The 14,745-nt window shown below is 43.1% G+C and overlaps 1 protein-coding gene and 1 pseudogene across 1 annotated transcript; one reads left to right on the top strand and one right to left on the bottom strand.

The window, feature by feature from the left end:
• Positions 1–6,030: 6,030 nt before the first annotated feature.
• Positions 6,031–9,214, bottom strand: LOC146687006 (uncharacterized; annotated as a pseudogene).
• Positions 9,215–11,475: 2,261 nt separating this feature from the next.
• Positions 11,476–14,516, top strand: LOC146687007 (tripartite motif-containing protein 16-like). The gene has a single exon (XM_085437955.1). The coding sequence runs from the start codon at positions 11,962–11,964 to the stop codon at positions 13,630–13,632; it is 1,671 nt and encodes a 556-aa protein (XP_085294081.1). The 5' UTR covers positions 11,476–11,961; the 3' UTR covers positions 13,633–14,516.
• Positions 14,517–14,745: the final 229 nt, after the last annotated feature.

The raw sequence follows: 14,745 nt of genomic DNA on the forward strand, positions 1-14,745 counted from the left end.
TCGGCTGGGACAATAATGTAACCGAGCTGTTTTCCAAAAGATGGTTAACATGGCTCCAGCAGCTCCAGCTATTGAGCAAGTTTGAAGTGAGTCGTTGTTTGAAACCTGATGGATTTGGAGAAATCACGAGTGCTCAGTTGCACCATTTCTGTGATGCCAGTGAGGATGGGTATGGAACAGTGACCTATCTGCTGATTGAAAACATCTGTTCAGAACGACACTGTGCGTTTGTTATGGGAAAAGCGCGTGTCGCTCCTCTTAAATCCTTTACCATCCCGAGAATGGAGCTCATTGCAGCAACCATGGCCAGTCGATTGGATGTACTCTGGAGGAAAGAGCTGCAGATGGAACTTCTGGATTCTGTGTTTTGGACAGACAGTGCTTCTGTTCTTAAATACATCAGGAGTGAAACTTCAAGATTCAAGGTTTTTGTGGTGTTGAAAACACGCAATTCTTTGAATCTTTGGGCTGAAGGAGGGACAATACTCGGTGTATAAATGCTCAATCAACAATCATTTATTTCCATACAATTCAACAATAAGAGCATTACAACGTCCGGACGGGAGAGATGCTACCAGAGGGTCAGGCACATGTCTCAAAATGGTGACGGGTTGCTCAGCTTTTTATAGTCTCTAGTGGCCCCCAGCTAGTCGTAAAAGCCAAAACATCACATTTTTTCTCTGTTACAGCGCCTAAGTTATGACCTCGGCAGTTGTTTCTCTGCTTTCTGTAAGGTGGGGGTGTGGAATGTGGTCTATCTATCTCCCCTGTCTTTAGACACAGAGTCTCCTGCTTACAACCTTCTCTTCATGATTCAACAATTAAGCATGTCAAGAAAACAGTGTCACACATTCCCAGCAGATCAAGGATACAGAGTGATGCACATTTATCTAATGAACTAATATGTGAATATGTTCTGTTAACTCAAAAGTATAATGAGAACTAAACTACATACAGCTCACACACTCTATATTAAAGGGTATAATGTGATCTACAGCAGTATTCTAATTCAACTACTTTGATTACATATATAAGGTAACATATAATAACAGAATAATCTAATAATTCCCCCTTTTGATCTCTGAAAGAGATCACTTACAACATGCACTCCAGGGTCGCAAGGTCCAGGTTTTCTTGATCCTGAGGCCCTCTGTCCCCCTTTAACGGGTGGACCATATGGGGGATGACCTCTGTGTTCACGCAGTTCAGATGCAAGCAAAGTTAGATTTACAACCATAACAGCAGTTACAGATGACTCTCCCATCACTCCCCAATTCTCCCACTTTTGGTGCTCCAGTTTTCCACTCCCATTTTAATGCCCCCTTATACCTTTCAAATGTACTTAGACTAGAACCTCTGTCTAAGGAGCTTTTAACCTTTATTTTTATTGCTGCAGCTACCAGTGTCTTCCAGTTGGGTGATTCTCAGCTTCTTTCTTCGACCTCCGGGGTTAGACCACCCTTTAGTCATTGCACAGTTCTGGGGATTATTCTGCCCCGATTTCAAACAAAGATCTGTGTATTTTGGGGTCACCGGCATGTCCCCCTTTTTGCCAAGAGCCTCTTGAACCTCGTTGGTCTGGTGTTCCTGGTTTTCGCCAACCCCTTCATGGTTATTGCTGTGTTTGTGGGATCCATCTTCTCCAGGAGCCCAAACGTCATGACACTTGACCCCAGTTGCTGTCTCGGCAGTCCCTACATCTGTCCCTGCTGTGAAGGGTCCTCACATCTCCGGGTCCCCGTCTGGTGTCTGTTCCTTTCTCTGCAAGAGACAGAAAACCAAAACACCTCTCTCCCTAGCCTTGATAATCTAATATTGTTATCCATTGTTCTTCTAATGATTCAAATTTGGTTTAAAATATTATGTTCAGGACTTATTCTAATCATAATCTATGTGTGTGTAAAAGAAATAAAAAATTAGTGAACCCTTTCTAAGTCTAACACATTATAAGCTTACGTTTTACCATAATGCTCTTCTGGTTATCCTTGGGTGTTGAGACTAATAACTATTAACTCTTGCCGCACCGAGTGGTCCTAATTTTGGTTGAAGTGAATTGATAACCTTTTGAAGGCGATTGTTTCACACCTTTATTTAGATGTCCCAGTCCTGTTGTCTCGGGATACATCACGCTGCCTTATCTGGGGTTAGCTGTTTTCTGGGGATGCGGGTTGAGTGGGTGAGCTCTTCAAGGAGGGGGAGTGTGCTCCCCCTGATGAGGTCTTCTAGGTAAGCTAGGTTAACCTTCTTGTGTGAGCTTTTCAAGTGCACTTTAAGGTTAGTGGGACTTTTAGTTTTATAAATGTCCCTCATGTCCCCCTGATGACCCAGTATTTCATTTTTGCACACTGTAGTACACATTTTAGTTTTTGCTTGTAGCTCGCATACTCTACTTGCCACTCCTCTAATTCCTGATGTTTCTTAGAGAGGGCAACAGTACCTTTAAAATTATATCACATGTGTGGGGGTGTGGCCTTGCCAATTGTTTTGCCCACCTTTTCAAAATGGCTGGCGTGCCCACAAGCATATTTCATGGAAAAAGAAAGGTAATCTTGATATTTACATTTAAAATGTTTTGTTAAACTCAGATTTTTATTTTATTCTTTTTGCAAGTACCCCTCCTCGGTGGCGAGAAACTGTTGGTGTGGTCAAGTGGGTGCTCTAGAAACAAACGCTCAGGACAGAACAGTTATCAGTCATGTACGTCCTACAAGTTTTGCATATGTTTTATTTCATATTGATCCTCTGAGTGTAATGGTACATTTTAATTTGAATTTATCCAAACTAAACACAATATTTTCTTTATTTACTTTGCTCTTGTTCTTTTGCAGTACCACATCCTATCAAATGTCCCTGTCGATTATATTCTACATTTAATAACTTACTATTTCAAGTGAGAACCTAAATCATGTGGACCAATGTTTATTCTTGCATATCTCTATTCTGATTCATACCAGATGTTGCTGATAATGGAGTCTCCCGCGCAACCTATTCGAGCCTCCATCACCAGCAAGATGATGTCATCATTTTAAAGGAAAACAATTCCTTGTTGTTTTTTGGGCCGGATTGACTCGGTGCAATCCTTTTAGACTCAGAACTTCTCAGTGTTCCCTATAAGTGAATTTCTCCCAAGCCAATTACAATCATGGAGAAGCACACTTTGCAACTGTTTACAGTAATAATATTTTATAGCGCTTTAAATTTCAATCTTTCAGGCCTGGTTTAAAGAGCTGATTGTTAAATCATGAACTCACAAAATATCAACATATCACCACCGGTGGATCACACCTCTCAGATGTTTTTTCTCCAGTGCACTGTAACAAAAACGAAAACAGACATAACCAACAAAATACTACTACAATAACACAAACTAGGGCCCGTTGCAGACATGTCCAAGCATAAAACTATCCCTCTCTCGCTTACGAGACAGAACACAAGCCAAAGCTCACTGATAAAATCAAGCTAGCGCTAAACCAAAACCAAACAATCAACCAGAAATTCACAGGAACATTTTGCTTCCTGCCGGGACAATATTGTGTGGGAATGAGAACCTCAGGTGCCGTAACACCTTTTGTTCCTCCTTGAATTAAAACTCAATCACAGAAAATGCCGTACTCCAACCTAACCTTACACTATTAATTCATCAATTTCACTCTGTGCCACTGTTCCTCATCAGGGCTGTGTGAAGCACAGCAAAGAATTCAGTCAAGGCCTTGAGCCATAAACAGACATCACGCACAGACATTGTTTTCATAACCAAACCGTTTTAGAGCTTATTCCTAAAATCTACATAAATGCCTTCTAGGTGACATATAACACATTCTAAGTAATCAATGGCTCCTCATAAAAATTATGCATTGGGATGTTTGTGTGCAGCATTTTGCATATCAGCATAAGCAAAGCATTCTTCATTGCATCAGCGTGTATGTGTGTGTGCGTGTGGATCACTCTTCATTGCACAAGCGTGTGCATGTGTATGTGTGTGCATCACTTCTCAGTGAATCAACATTCCCGTGTGTGTGTGTGTGTGTGTGTGTGTGTGTGTTTCTCTTCATTCTGAGTCAGTGCATGTAGATGTGTGTGTGTGTGTGTGTGTGTGTGTGTGTGTGTGTTCATCACTTTCCTGTTCTGGTGTTCTGGGTAAACCACGGCCTGAAGCATGCCCTGGGGTCCTGCCCCCCTCCTTTTTCAGTTTGTTTGCGACCATTGCTGCTGCTGCTGCTCAAAATTCAGTCCGTCCTGGTTCTGACCCCAATTGGGGCAGTCCTTTCTCCAGTGTCGATGTTCACCGCAGGTGAAACCTGCATCTTCTTCTGTGTTTTTGTCCATTCTGAGGTGCCTTCTGACCTCAGTTACTCCTCCTGTCTCGGTCACGCCCTTTTTCGCCACCCGATCATCCGTGTTGGTCCATCACTGTCCTGCACAGTGTGAATGCAAAGTTATCAAGGTCAGCATTCTTTCGCTCGGCCTTACTTTTCATTCGGGCTTGGCGGGCGTCTCGTCACAGCTCTGTCAGCTGACGCAGTCTGGGAATTTTCCCCCGTGTAGTGAAACGGGCCTTAGGTTTAGTGCTCTCCGTCTCGGCTGCATGAGATCACATTCCTGCAGGTCTGTTGACATTCTCAGGTCGTTGTTGTGGGTCCAGCTGTTGCAGCATTTGGTCAGTGTCACGTATGGGGGAGAGCAGGAGTCCAGTCAGCCTCGGCTTTCAGGGCCGGCAAAGCAGCCTGTAATTAAATATGTATAGAAAAACAAAAACAAAACAAAACAAAAACAAACAAAAAACAAAAACAAACGAACAGGAAAATGATGTTGTGTTGGCTGTGTTATTCAGAGGGGAGACAATGGGGCCAGGCCCTGTGTCAGCCTTCTCTCCCCCTTTTTTTGTTTTTTGTCTCCCGATATAATCAACTCCTAACCCACCAAGTTGACAGGACAACACCGGTATATGTTAAAATTCTTAAGATCATGTTTAAAAGCCCAAAAAAGGAACTTTCTTTCATTCAGTAATCACTTTTATTAATCAATCAACAGAAAACATGTCACAATTTGACTCTTTTTACCACTAAATTTGTTGCGTCTTCCCTGGTTGGTTAGACCAGTGTTCCTTTTTTTTTTTTTTTTTTTGTTAAATTGTTGTCCTGCAACCCAGAGGGTTTCTTTGTCAGTAATGTATAGACTTCATCATTTAAGTATGTTAATTTTTCTTTAACCTTGCTGGAAAATCTTCACGTGTTCATGAGTGTAAGCTGTTTCTTCATTGCGTGTATGTGCATTTGTATAAAAGCAGGTTAATTTAATCTTTTCTCAAACTAGGCGTTACCTTAAAAGGAGCCTTTCTCTCAGATTTCTCTGCTTGTGTGTTTTTGTTTCACCTTTTTGTTGTGATGCTCCGGACGCCTTCCCAACCTCCACAAGTCCGTTGGCCCCAATTTTATGTGTTAAAACTTCTCTTAATTTCTCCTCTAATTCTCTCCTCGCTGCTGTCTTTTTCACAGCTGCTGATTCGTGCTGGGTGTGGTTCCCATTACCTATAATTTTGCTTCGGCCGCTGTGCTTGTGGGGGCAGTTGGTCCAGGTCCGCAGCTTCCTGTATTAACACACTAAGAGATTTATTTAATTTCATTTTCATCACTGTTAAACAGATAAGCAGGCAACCCGCCTACCTTGACAGCGTAAACTGTACGCCAGTCTCCCAACACATTCCTCTCTCTACTCCTCCATAATTCTCCACTGCACACCTCTTACTATCTCTCCTTTTTATTTTTATTACACCACAGAGTAATACACCCAATTATGCCCATCTATCTCTATGTGGCTCCAAATTCCCTCTTTATTTAATTTCACACTCGTCAGGGGACAGGCACACAACAATTTCAACCACTGAAACGAGGAATTCAACCTTTTTATATTTCTTTACTAATCTAGACTCAACGTTTGTTCGCAAAATGTGTCTTGTTCTAGTCCGGAATAAATGTGAACCCGTGATTACACGGCCGTTCCAGTGTTATTTCCGTAGCTATGCGGGGGCCCTCACCTCCCCAAGTCACCACCTCGGCACCCGGACGCCGCCGGTCCTGCCCGCGCGTCCACGAACAGGAGGGTCGCCACTCCTAGGGCAAATGTTCCACAGGTACACTAGGCATCAACCTTTGATCCTAAAATGTGTATTTGCTCTAATGTCCTCCTAATCAAACACATCAACCGTCACTGTCACTGTGTTCACGCTTCACACTCCACACAAAAAACACACTCAGAGCGCGCCTCACTCACACTCTCACTCAGTGCGCGCTTTACCCACAAGACAGCACCCAGAGCGCGCTTCGCAGCTTCACACACACTCTCTCACCCAGAGCGCGCCTTCACACACACACACAACACTTTTCTTCAGCGGGAATTTTACACAGAAACCTCTGAGCTCAACTATTAGATCTTCTTAAAGCACACTGCACCATAGACCAAAATACCCCTTTCTCTGCGCTTATGACCGCCACCACGGGGCAAAGTCGCATCATAAAAGTGATGCTTGCATCCCCGAAGTTATACCTGACATCATAAACCAGGTGTTGCTATGTACTTAAATTTTTACTTTGTATTATGACCGCAGCCCTTTATACTCGACTGACGCCACAAACCACCGTCAAAACCTCTATCCAATGTACTAAAACTAGCACCAACCACTACTGCACTTCACGGCCGCACCACCGGAACGCGGCCGTATCATAAACCAAACCTACGGACGTGTTTCGCTCTCGCGTTGCCAGCGTTCAACTGCACCGTGAAGCCAGCATCTGCTTTTCCTTAAATCAACTTCTATTTCATAGCCGGCAAAAGCCAGGACGTCACTGACACCATAAACAAAATAAACAAACCTCGACTTCAATGTACTGGACTAATGGCCGCGTCTTCAGAAGAAATTCTAACGTATTATTGCTACAGAAGCCAGTCTTAGACAAAATTAAATGTGGAAGGTAAAGTGGCTGCAACTAGCTCAACGTAGTATCTTATTAGTTTCTCGGTAGAAGCAGTTTATTTAACACACTGGAATTCAGCCTCAACTTATGTTGTTAGTATCTTGCGCCAAAAACCAGACACCGACAAATTTACTGTGAAAATACATGTGACTCAGCGAACAGATTAATTTGGAAAGCCCAATATGCACATTTGGTATAATACAACAGGCTGTGCTTACCTTTTTGTTGTTAGACCGGTCTTCCGTTCGCCTCGCCCCACGATCTCACCAAAGGCCAAATCTGCACCTCCTCAGCACACAAAAGATCCGGGTCACACGGCACCAAGTTGTTGAAATCTCCCAATTCTTTGAATCTTTGGGCTGAAGGAAGGACAATACTCGGTGTATAAATGCTCAATCAACAATCATTTATTTCCATACAATTCAACAGTCAGAGCATTACAACGTCCGGACGGGAGAGATGCTACCAGAGGGTCAGGCACATGTCTCAAAATGGTGACGGGTTGCTCAGCTTTTTATAGTCTCTAGTGGCCCCCAGCTAGTCGTAAAAGCCAAAACATCACATTTTTCTCTGTTACAGCGCCCAAGTTATGACCTCGGCAGTTGTTTCTCTGCTTTCTGTAAGGTGGGGGTGTGGAATGTGGTCTATCTATCTCCCCTGTCTTTAGACACAGAGTCTCCTGCTTACAACCTTCTCTTCATGATTCAACAATTAAGCATGTCAAGAAAACAGTGTAACACATTCCCAGCAGATCAAGGATACAGAGTGATGCACATTTATCTAATGAACTAATATGTGAATATGTTCTGTTAACTCAAAAGTATAATGAGAACTAAACTACATACAGCTCACACACTCTATATTAAAGGGTATAATGTGATCTACAGCAGTATTCTAATTCAACTACTTTGATTACATATATAAGGTAACATATAATAACAGAATAATCTAATATTACTAATAATATTTGCTTCACTCTCCATTTGATGTGTTTTTGGTATGTTTTACTTTTAATTGTTCTACACTCAACAAAAATATAAACGCAACACCTTTGTTCCTGCTCCGATTTGACATGGGATGGACATAAAGACCTAAAAGTCACTCCAGATACACAATATTACCATCCCTCCCAAACATTGTTCACAAATCAGTCTAAATGTGTGATAGTGAGCACTTCTGCTTTGCTGAGATAATCCATCCCACCTCACAGGTGTGCCACATCAAGATGCTGATCTGACATCATGAGTAGTGCACAGGTGTACCTCAGACTGCCCACAACAAAAGGCCACCCTGGAATGTGCAGTTTTATCTCACAGCAAAATGCCACAGATGCCACATGCATTGAGGGAGCGTGCAATTGGCATGCTGACAGCAGGAATGTCAACCAGATCTGTTGCCCGTGCATTGAATGTTCATCCCTCAACCATAAGCCGTCTCCACAGGCGTTTCAGAGAATATGGCAGCACATCCAACCGGCCTCACAACCGCAGACCACGTGTAACCACACCAGCCCAGGACCTCCACATCCAGCAGGTTCACCTCCAAGATCGTCTGAGACCAGCCACTCAGACAGCTGCTGGAACAATTGGTGTGCATAACCAAACAATTTCTGCACAAACTGTCAGAAACCGTCTCAGGGAGGCTCAACTGCATGCTCGCCGTCCTCATCGGGGTCTTGACCTGACTCCAGCTCGTCGCCGCAACAGACTTGTGTGGGCAAATGCTCACATTCGATGGCGTCTGGCACGTTGGAGAGGTGTTCTCTTCACGGATGAATCTCGGTTCACATTGTTCAGGGCAGATGGCAGACAGCGTGTGTGGCGTCGTGTGGGTGAGCGCTTTGCTGATGTCAATGTTGTGGATCGAGTGGCCCATGGTGGTGGTGGGGTTATGGTATGGGCAGGCATCTGTTATGGACGAAGAACACGGGTGCATTTCATTGATGGCATTCTGAATGCACAGAGATACCGTGATGAGATCCTGAGGCCCATTGTTGTGCCATACATCCATGAACATCACCTCATGTTCCAGCAAGATAATGCACGGCCCCATGTTGCAAGGATCTGTACACAGTTCTTGGAAGCTGAGAATGTCCCAGTTCTTGCATGGCCAGCATACTCACCGGACATGTCACCCATTGAGCATGTTCTGGATGTGCTTGACCGGCGTATACGACAGCGTGTACCAGTTCCCACTAATATCCAACAACCTCGCACAGCCATTGAAGAGGAGTGGACCAACATTCCACAGGCCACAATTGACAATCTGATAGACTCCATGCGAAGACGATGTGTTGCACTGCATGAGGCAAATGGTGGTCACACCAGATACTGACCGGTTCTGAGTCCCCAGACCCCCAATAAAGCAAAAAACTGCACATTCCAGGGTGGCCTTTTGTTGTGGGCAGTCTGAGGTACACCTGTGCGCTACTCATGATGTCAGATCAGCATCTTGATGTGGCACACCTGTGAGGTGGGATGGATTATCTCAGCAAAGCAGAAGTGCTCACTATCACACATTTAGACTGATTTGTGACCAATGTTTGGGAGGGATGGTAATATTGTGTATCTGGAGTGACTTTTAGGTCTTTATGTCCATCCCATGTCAAATCGGAGCAGAAACAAAGGTGTTGCGTTTATATTTTTGTTGAGTGTATGATTATGTTTATGTGTGGTTTATAATTATATTTAAGTTCTGGGTTTTTTTATGAATAAAAGTGACTTAACTTGTCAGAGATATGAGACTTTGGGCATTTCCCCTTCTGTCTTATTCTCAGTGTCTTGTCTCCATGTTTATTTACCTCTGTGTTGCTATCTTTGTGTCTCTGTCTCTTTCTCTTCCCCTGTTCAGTGGGATTTAAGACTTCCAACAAATAATTTCAAAGGGTCAATTAAATTTTAATAAAACCATTTTACTCAACACTGCACTCGAATTTTAGCATTTTTTTTTTTTACTCAATCATAAAAAGATTCATCTTAAAAGATGTTTTAGAGACATTTTTATTACTTTTTTCTCTTTCTTTCTTTCTTTCTTTCTTTCTTTCTTTCTTTCTTTCTTTCTTTCTTTCCTTGTTGTTTTTTAGCCATCAGAATTATTGTCTGAAGGCCAAAAAAGATGCCCAACTAACTTAATTTACCAAATGGACCATCACGGCCTTGCCATATTGGTCTATTTGATCAACCTTTGTTATTATTTATTTATTTTAATTTATTTTCAGCTGTTACAGATAGGACAGACATGACTGGGGGATAAGAAAGAAAGAAAGAAAGAAAGAAAGAAAGAAAGAAAGAAAGAAAGAAAGAAAGAAAGAAAGAAAGAAAGAAAGAAAGAAAAGGGGAAGAGGGACAGTGAGAAAGGGCACTTAAAAAATATCTCCCAGGTCACCTGTTGAGAGAAGAAAATAAGAGAAAACAAGCAAAAAAGAGAGCAACATAATAACACAACACCATTGCAATAATCTAGCTAAGTGTAAATAACAGTAAATATTAAATACTGAATGTGATTGTGCAGCACGCAAGATTGACATCGCACAATGTGGTTTGAGGTAGCAGCCAAGAAAGGTGTAGCTTGTGTGTGTGAACACCTGTGTGGATGAGTGCTCGTCTATTCAAAAGGCTTCTCCATGTAACGATCTGCTAGAAGGTGTGGGGAGCCATAGCCCCGTCCCCCAGGGCATGAAGCAGGCATGGAGGAGATCCAGGCCCCAGACATCCAGAGGCCCCCAGAGTGCGAGCGCCCAAAGAGGACCACCGGAGGGGCAACCGTGCCACCTTCCTGGGAAGAGCTGAGGAGAGCCCCAGATGAGGGGTCACCCAACAGCCACAGAGCAGAAGCCAGAGGGGGCGGCAGTGACGTACACGCGGGCTCTGCCGGCAGTCAGCTGTGCCAGAGTGAATCGAGCCCCCGCAAGGGGCCCGACCGAGCCACAGGCACCAGGCCCCACCAAGCAGCCGTACCGGGGAGTAAGCTGGTACAGACCTGAGCGTCCAGCCCTGGACACCAAGAACGCACCGATGTCTGAGGGCATCAGCCACCAGCAGGGAGTGTGGTGAGGGGAAATAAGCCTCCATACCTTGGAGGGCCTGAGATGTTCCAAGGGGGTGGAGTGTAAGACCCGAGCTGACATATAGACACAGACGAATAGGCGCACACAGACCTAAACATGCATTCCCACCCTCATGCACACATATACAAATACTCGGCGCTCATCCAACCTGGATACAGACACAAATGGACACTGTACATGTACTGTACAGCACGGCCCCTCCTGAGAACCCTCAATGTCTACATGCATTTAAAACTGAGAGGTGGGCACCGGCGCCAGAGGTGAGGTTGAATACAAAGACCGTCCTCTGGACACCGTATAACATGCCCGATCCCAAGGCCCTATATGTATGTGTTATGAGAGTGTGAGTAATGTGGATGTCTAGGTTGTGGAATAAAATCAGTCTGCTGATAAAACAGTGAGCACAGTGAGAAGATCTTCACTGAACTGATCCATCTCATCTCATAAAATTGAGGCACAGGTGACCAGGAGGGGACAGAGGGGGAACGACCTTTTATTGCTTTTTTCTACAACAATTTCTTAGTTCAGCTGCAGTATTTGATATCCTGTAATGACTAAAATGATAATTTAAACTAATTTACATAAAAAGATTGTCTTTTAAATGTTACGTTTATTTAACAACTTTAAAGGCTGAGCAGTGCTATTTTTAAATGAAAAACTCACAGGCTCACATGTTCCAGGATTGAATTAGTGTCTGATAACCCTCCCTCTTCCTGCTCTCTAACTCAGCACCTCCTCTCTGTCCACATGTTCCCTTGTTCCCTCCCCTTCTGATCTGCAGTTTGAAGATGGGTGCAACCAACATGTGGTGACGTATAAGAGCTGACAGATCCCATTCGCTACAGAAACCTATGTTGTTTAGATCAGAGCAGTTTCAGTTCTGAGGAAGTGAAACTCACACAGTCACTGACACTGTTGGGTGAAATGGCGCAGAAAAGTGTTCAGCTGGACCGAGAAACCTTCTCTTGTTCGATCTGTTTGGATCTACTGAAGAATCCGGTGACTCTTCCCTGTGGACACAGCTACTGCATGAAGTGTATTGAAAGCTTCTGGGATGAAGAGGAAAAGAAGAAAATCTACAGCTGCCCTCAGTGCCGGAGGACTTTCACAGCGAGGCCTGTCCTGGAGAAAAACACCATGTTAGCAGTTTTAGTGGAGGAGCTGAAGAAGACTGGACTCCAAGCTGCTCCTGCTGATCACTGCTATGCTGGACCTGAAGATGTGGCCTGTGATGTCTGCACTGGGAGAAAAATGAAAGCCTTCAAGTCCTGTCTGGTGTGTTTGGTCTCTTACTGTGAGAAACATGTTAAGCGTCATTATGAATGTCCTGCATTTGACAAACACAAGCTGGTGGAGCCCTCCAAGAAGCTCCAGGAGAAGATCTGCTCTCGTCATGATGAGGTGATGAAGATGTTCTGCCGTACTGATCAGCAGAGTATCTGTTATCTCTGCTCTGTGGATGAACATAAAGGCCACGACACAGTCTCAGCTGCAGCAGAAAGGACTGAGAGGCAGAGAGAGCTGGAGGTGAGTCGACAAAACATCCAGCAGAGAATCCAGGACAGAGAGAAAGATGTGAAGCTGCTTCAACAGGAGGTGGAGGCCATCAATCAGTCTGCTGATCAAACAGTGGAGCACAGTGAGAAGATCTTCACTGAGCTGATCCATCTCATCCAGAAAAGAAGCTCTGATGTGAAGCAGCAGATCAGATCCCAGCAGGAAACTGAAGTGAGTCGAGTCAAAGAGCTTCAGGAGAAGCTGGAGCAGGAGATCACTGAGCTGAAGAGGAAAGATGCTGAGCTGAAGCAGCTCTCACACACAGAGGATCACATCCAGTTTCTACACAACTACCCCTCACTGTCAGCACTCAGTGAGTCTACAGACTCATCCAGCATCAATATCCGTCCTCTGAGCTACTTTGAGGATGTGACAGCAGCTGTGTCAGAGGTCAGAGATAAACTACAGGACATTCTGAGAGAGGAATGGACAAACATCTCACTGACAGTCACTGAAGTGGATGTTTTACTGTCAGATCCACCAGAGCCAAAGACCAGAGCTGGATTCTTAAAATATTCATGTGAAATCACACTGGATCCAAACACAGCAAACACACATCTGTTATTATCAGAGGGGAACAGAAAAGCAACATTTATGAATCAACAACAGTCTTATTCTGATCATCCAGACAGATTCACTTGGTGGTATCAGGTCCTGAGTAGAGAGAGTCTGACTGGACGTTGTTACTGGGAGGTGGAGTGGAGAGGGGGAGAAGTTGATGTAGCAGTCGCATACAAGAATATCAGCAGAAAAGGAGATGATGAATGTGGATTTGGACATAATGACAAATCTTGGTCATTATATTGTTACAACAACAGTTTTACATTTCGGTACAACAACATCCAAACTCGTGTCTCAGGTCCTCGTTCCTCCAGAGTAGGAGTGTACCTGGATCACAGAGCAGGTATTTTGTCCTTCTACAGCGTCTCTGAAACCATGACTCTCCTCCACAGAGTCCAGACCACATTCACTCAGCCGCTCTATGCTGGACTGGGGCTTTATTATGGAGCCACTGCTGAGTTGATTAAAGTGAAATAGACTGAAGTCTTTCATATTGTTGTAAGTTTAAATCTGTATTTTAGTTCCCTTTTAGTTTCTCTCCATCATTATTGTGGTATTTATGTGCTGCACATAAATCAGATGTCAGTCAAACATTATGGGCAGTACCTCGACATCTTCAACATGTTGTCTTGATGTTTTTACGTTTTATAGGTGGAGCTCTTTCCTGTGTCTGTTCAGCCATGGAGACTATCAATGCTTATGGATATTTTTATTTGAAAAATTTCTCCACATGACAACATAAACTTCTCTATCTTCTAAATGTTTACTGAATATTTTTCTTAGGTATTTGTATGTTGTTGTTTCTCTTCACTGATCTTAACAGAGAAGTCTACAGACCTTCCTTTATCACACAGATTTTATTCTCATTTGTACATTTATAAAGAAAACAATTAATTACAGAGCAATAAGAAATTTTAAGAAAGTGCACTATATCATAATTTATAGTAAAGTGTATTAAAGCATCGTTAGTTAGTCACTTATTTAGTTTGGAGCTGTATCATCTGACACTGTAGAAACATTTCCTCCAGCTTCAGCACAGAATGTTAAAAACAGAACTATTAATGAGAACAAACAGTAGGAACACAGTATCAGCAAACATCATGGCTTAAAATGGAGAGTAAAAATCTAAAAAGAAATAAACAAATTAGTAAAAAGGATTTCCTGTTGACATGTTATTGGTCCTATCTTGTCTGCAGCACCTCCAGGATGCTTCTTATATGTTTCTGGTTATTTTTGCACCAATTTTAGTTTTTGTCAGTAGGAAGTTCAAGTTCAACTCAGTGTGTTTGTTTGTTTTTTTCAAACTGATGCCTGACCTTGAACACCAAACATCTGTCAATAAAGCAATGATATAAAATGCTTATATTAGTACTGAAAAACTGCATATCCACTTTACAAATATAAATAATGATATAAATCCACAGCTGAACTGGAGGAGCAGCTGATCTAGTTCACTCATGTGTTTCTGGACTAAGAGTTGGAGCAAATACCTTATGATTCAGTGATGTTTGTTTTTGTTAAATATTTTGTAGATCCAAGAGTGAGTTTGACTCATGATGATGATGTTCCGAATTAAACAAAGTTGGTCAC

Source organism: Copadichromis virginalis, linkage group LG18, assembly GCF_057382275.1.
Source record: "Copadichromis virginalis isolate Kocher_CV1m ecotype Utaka linkage group LG18, C_Virginalis_male_GT1.1, whole genome shotgun sequence".
NCBI lineage: Eukaryota > Metazoa > Chordata > Actinopteri > Cichliformes > Cichlidae > Copadichromis > Copadichromis virginalis.

Excerpts from the sequence above, each read along its gene's own strand:
- LOC146687007 (XM_085437955.1), top strand. The coding sequence starts at position 11,962 with ATGGCGCAGAAAAGTGTTCAGCTGGACCGAGAAACCTTCTCTTGTTCG.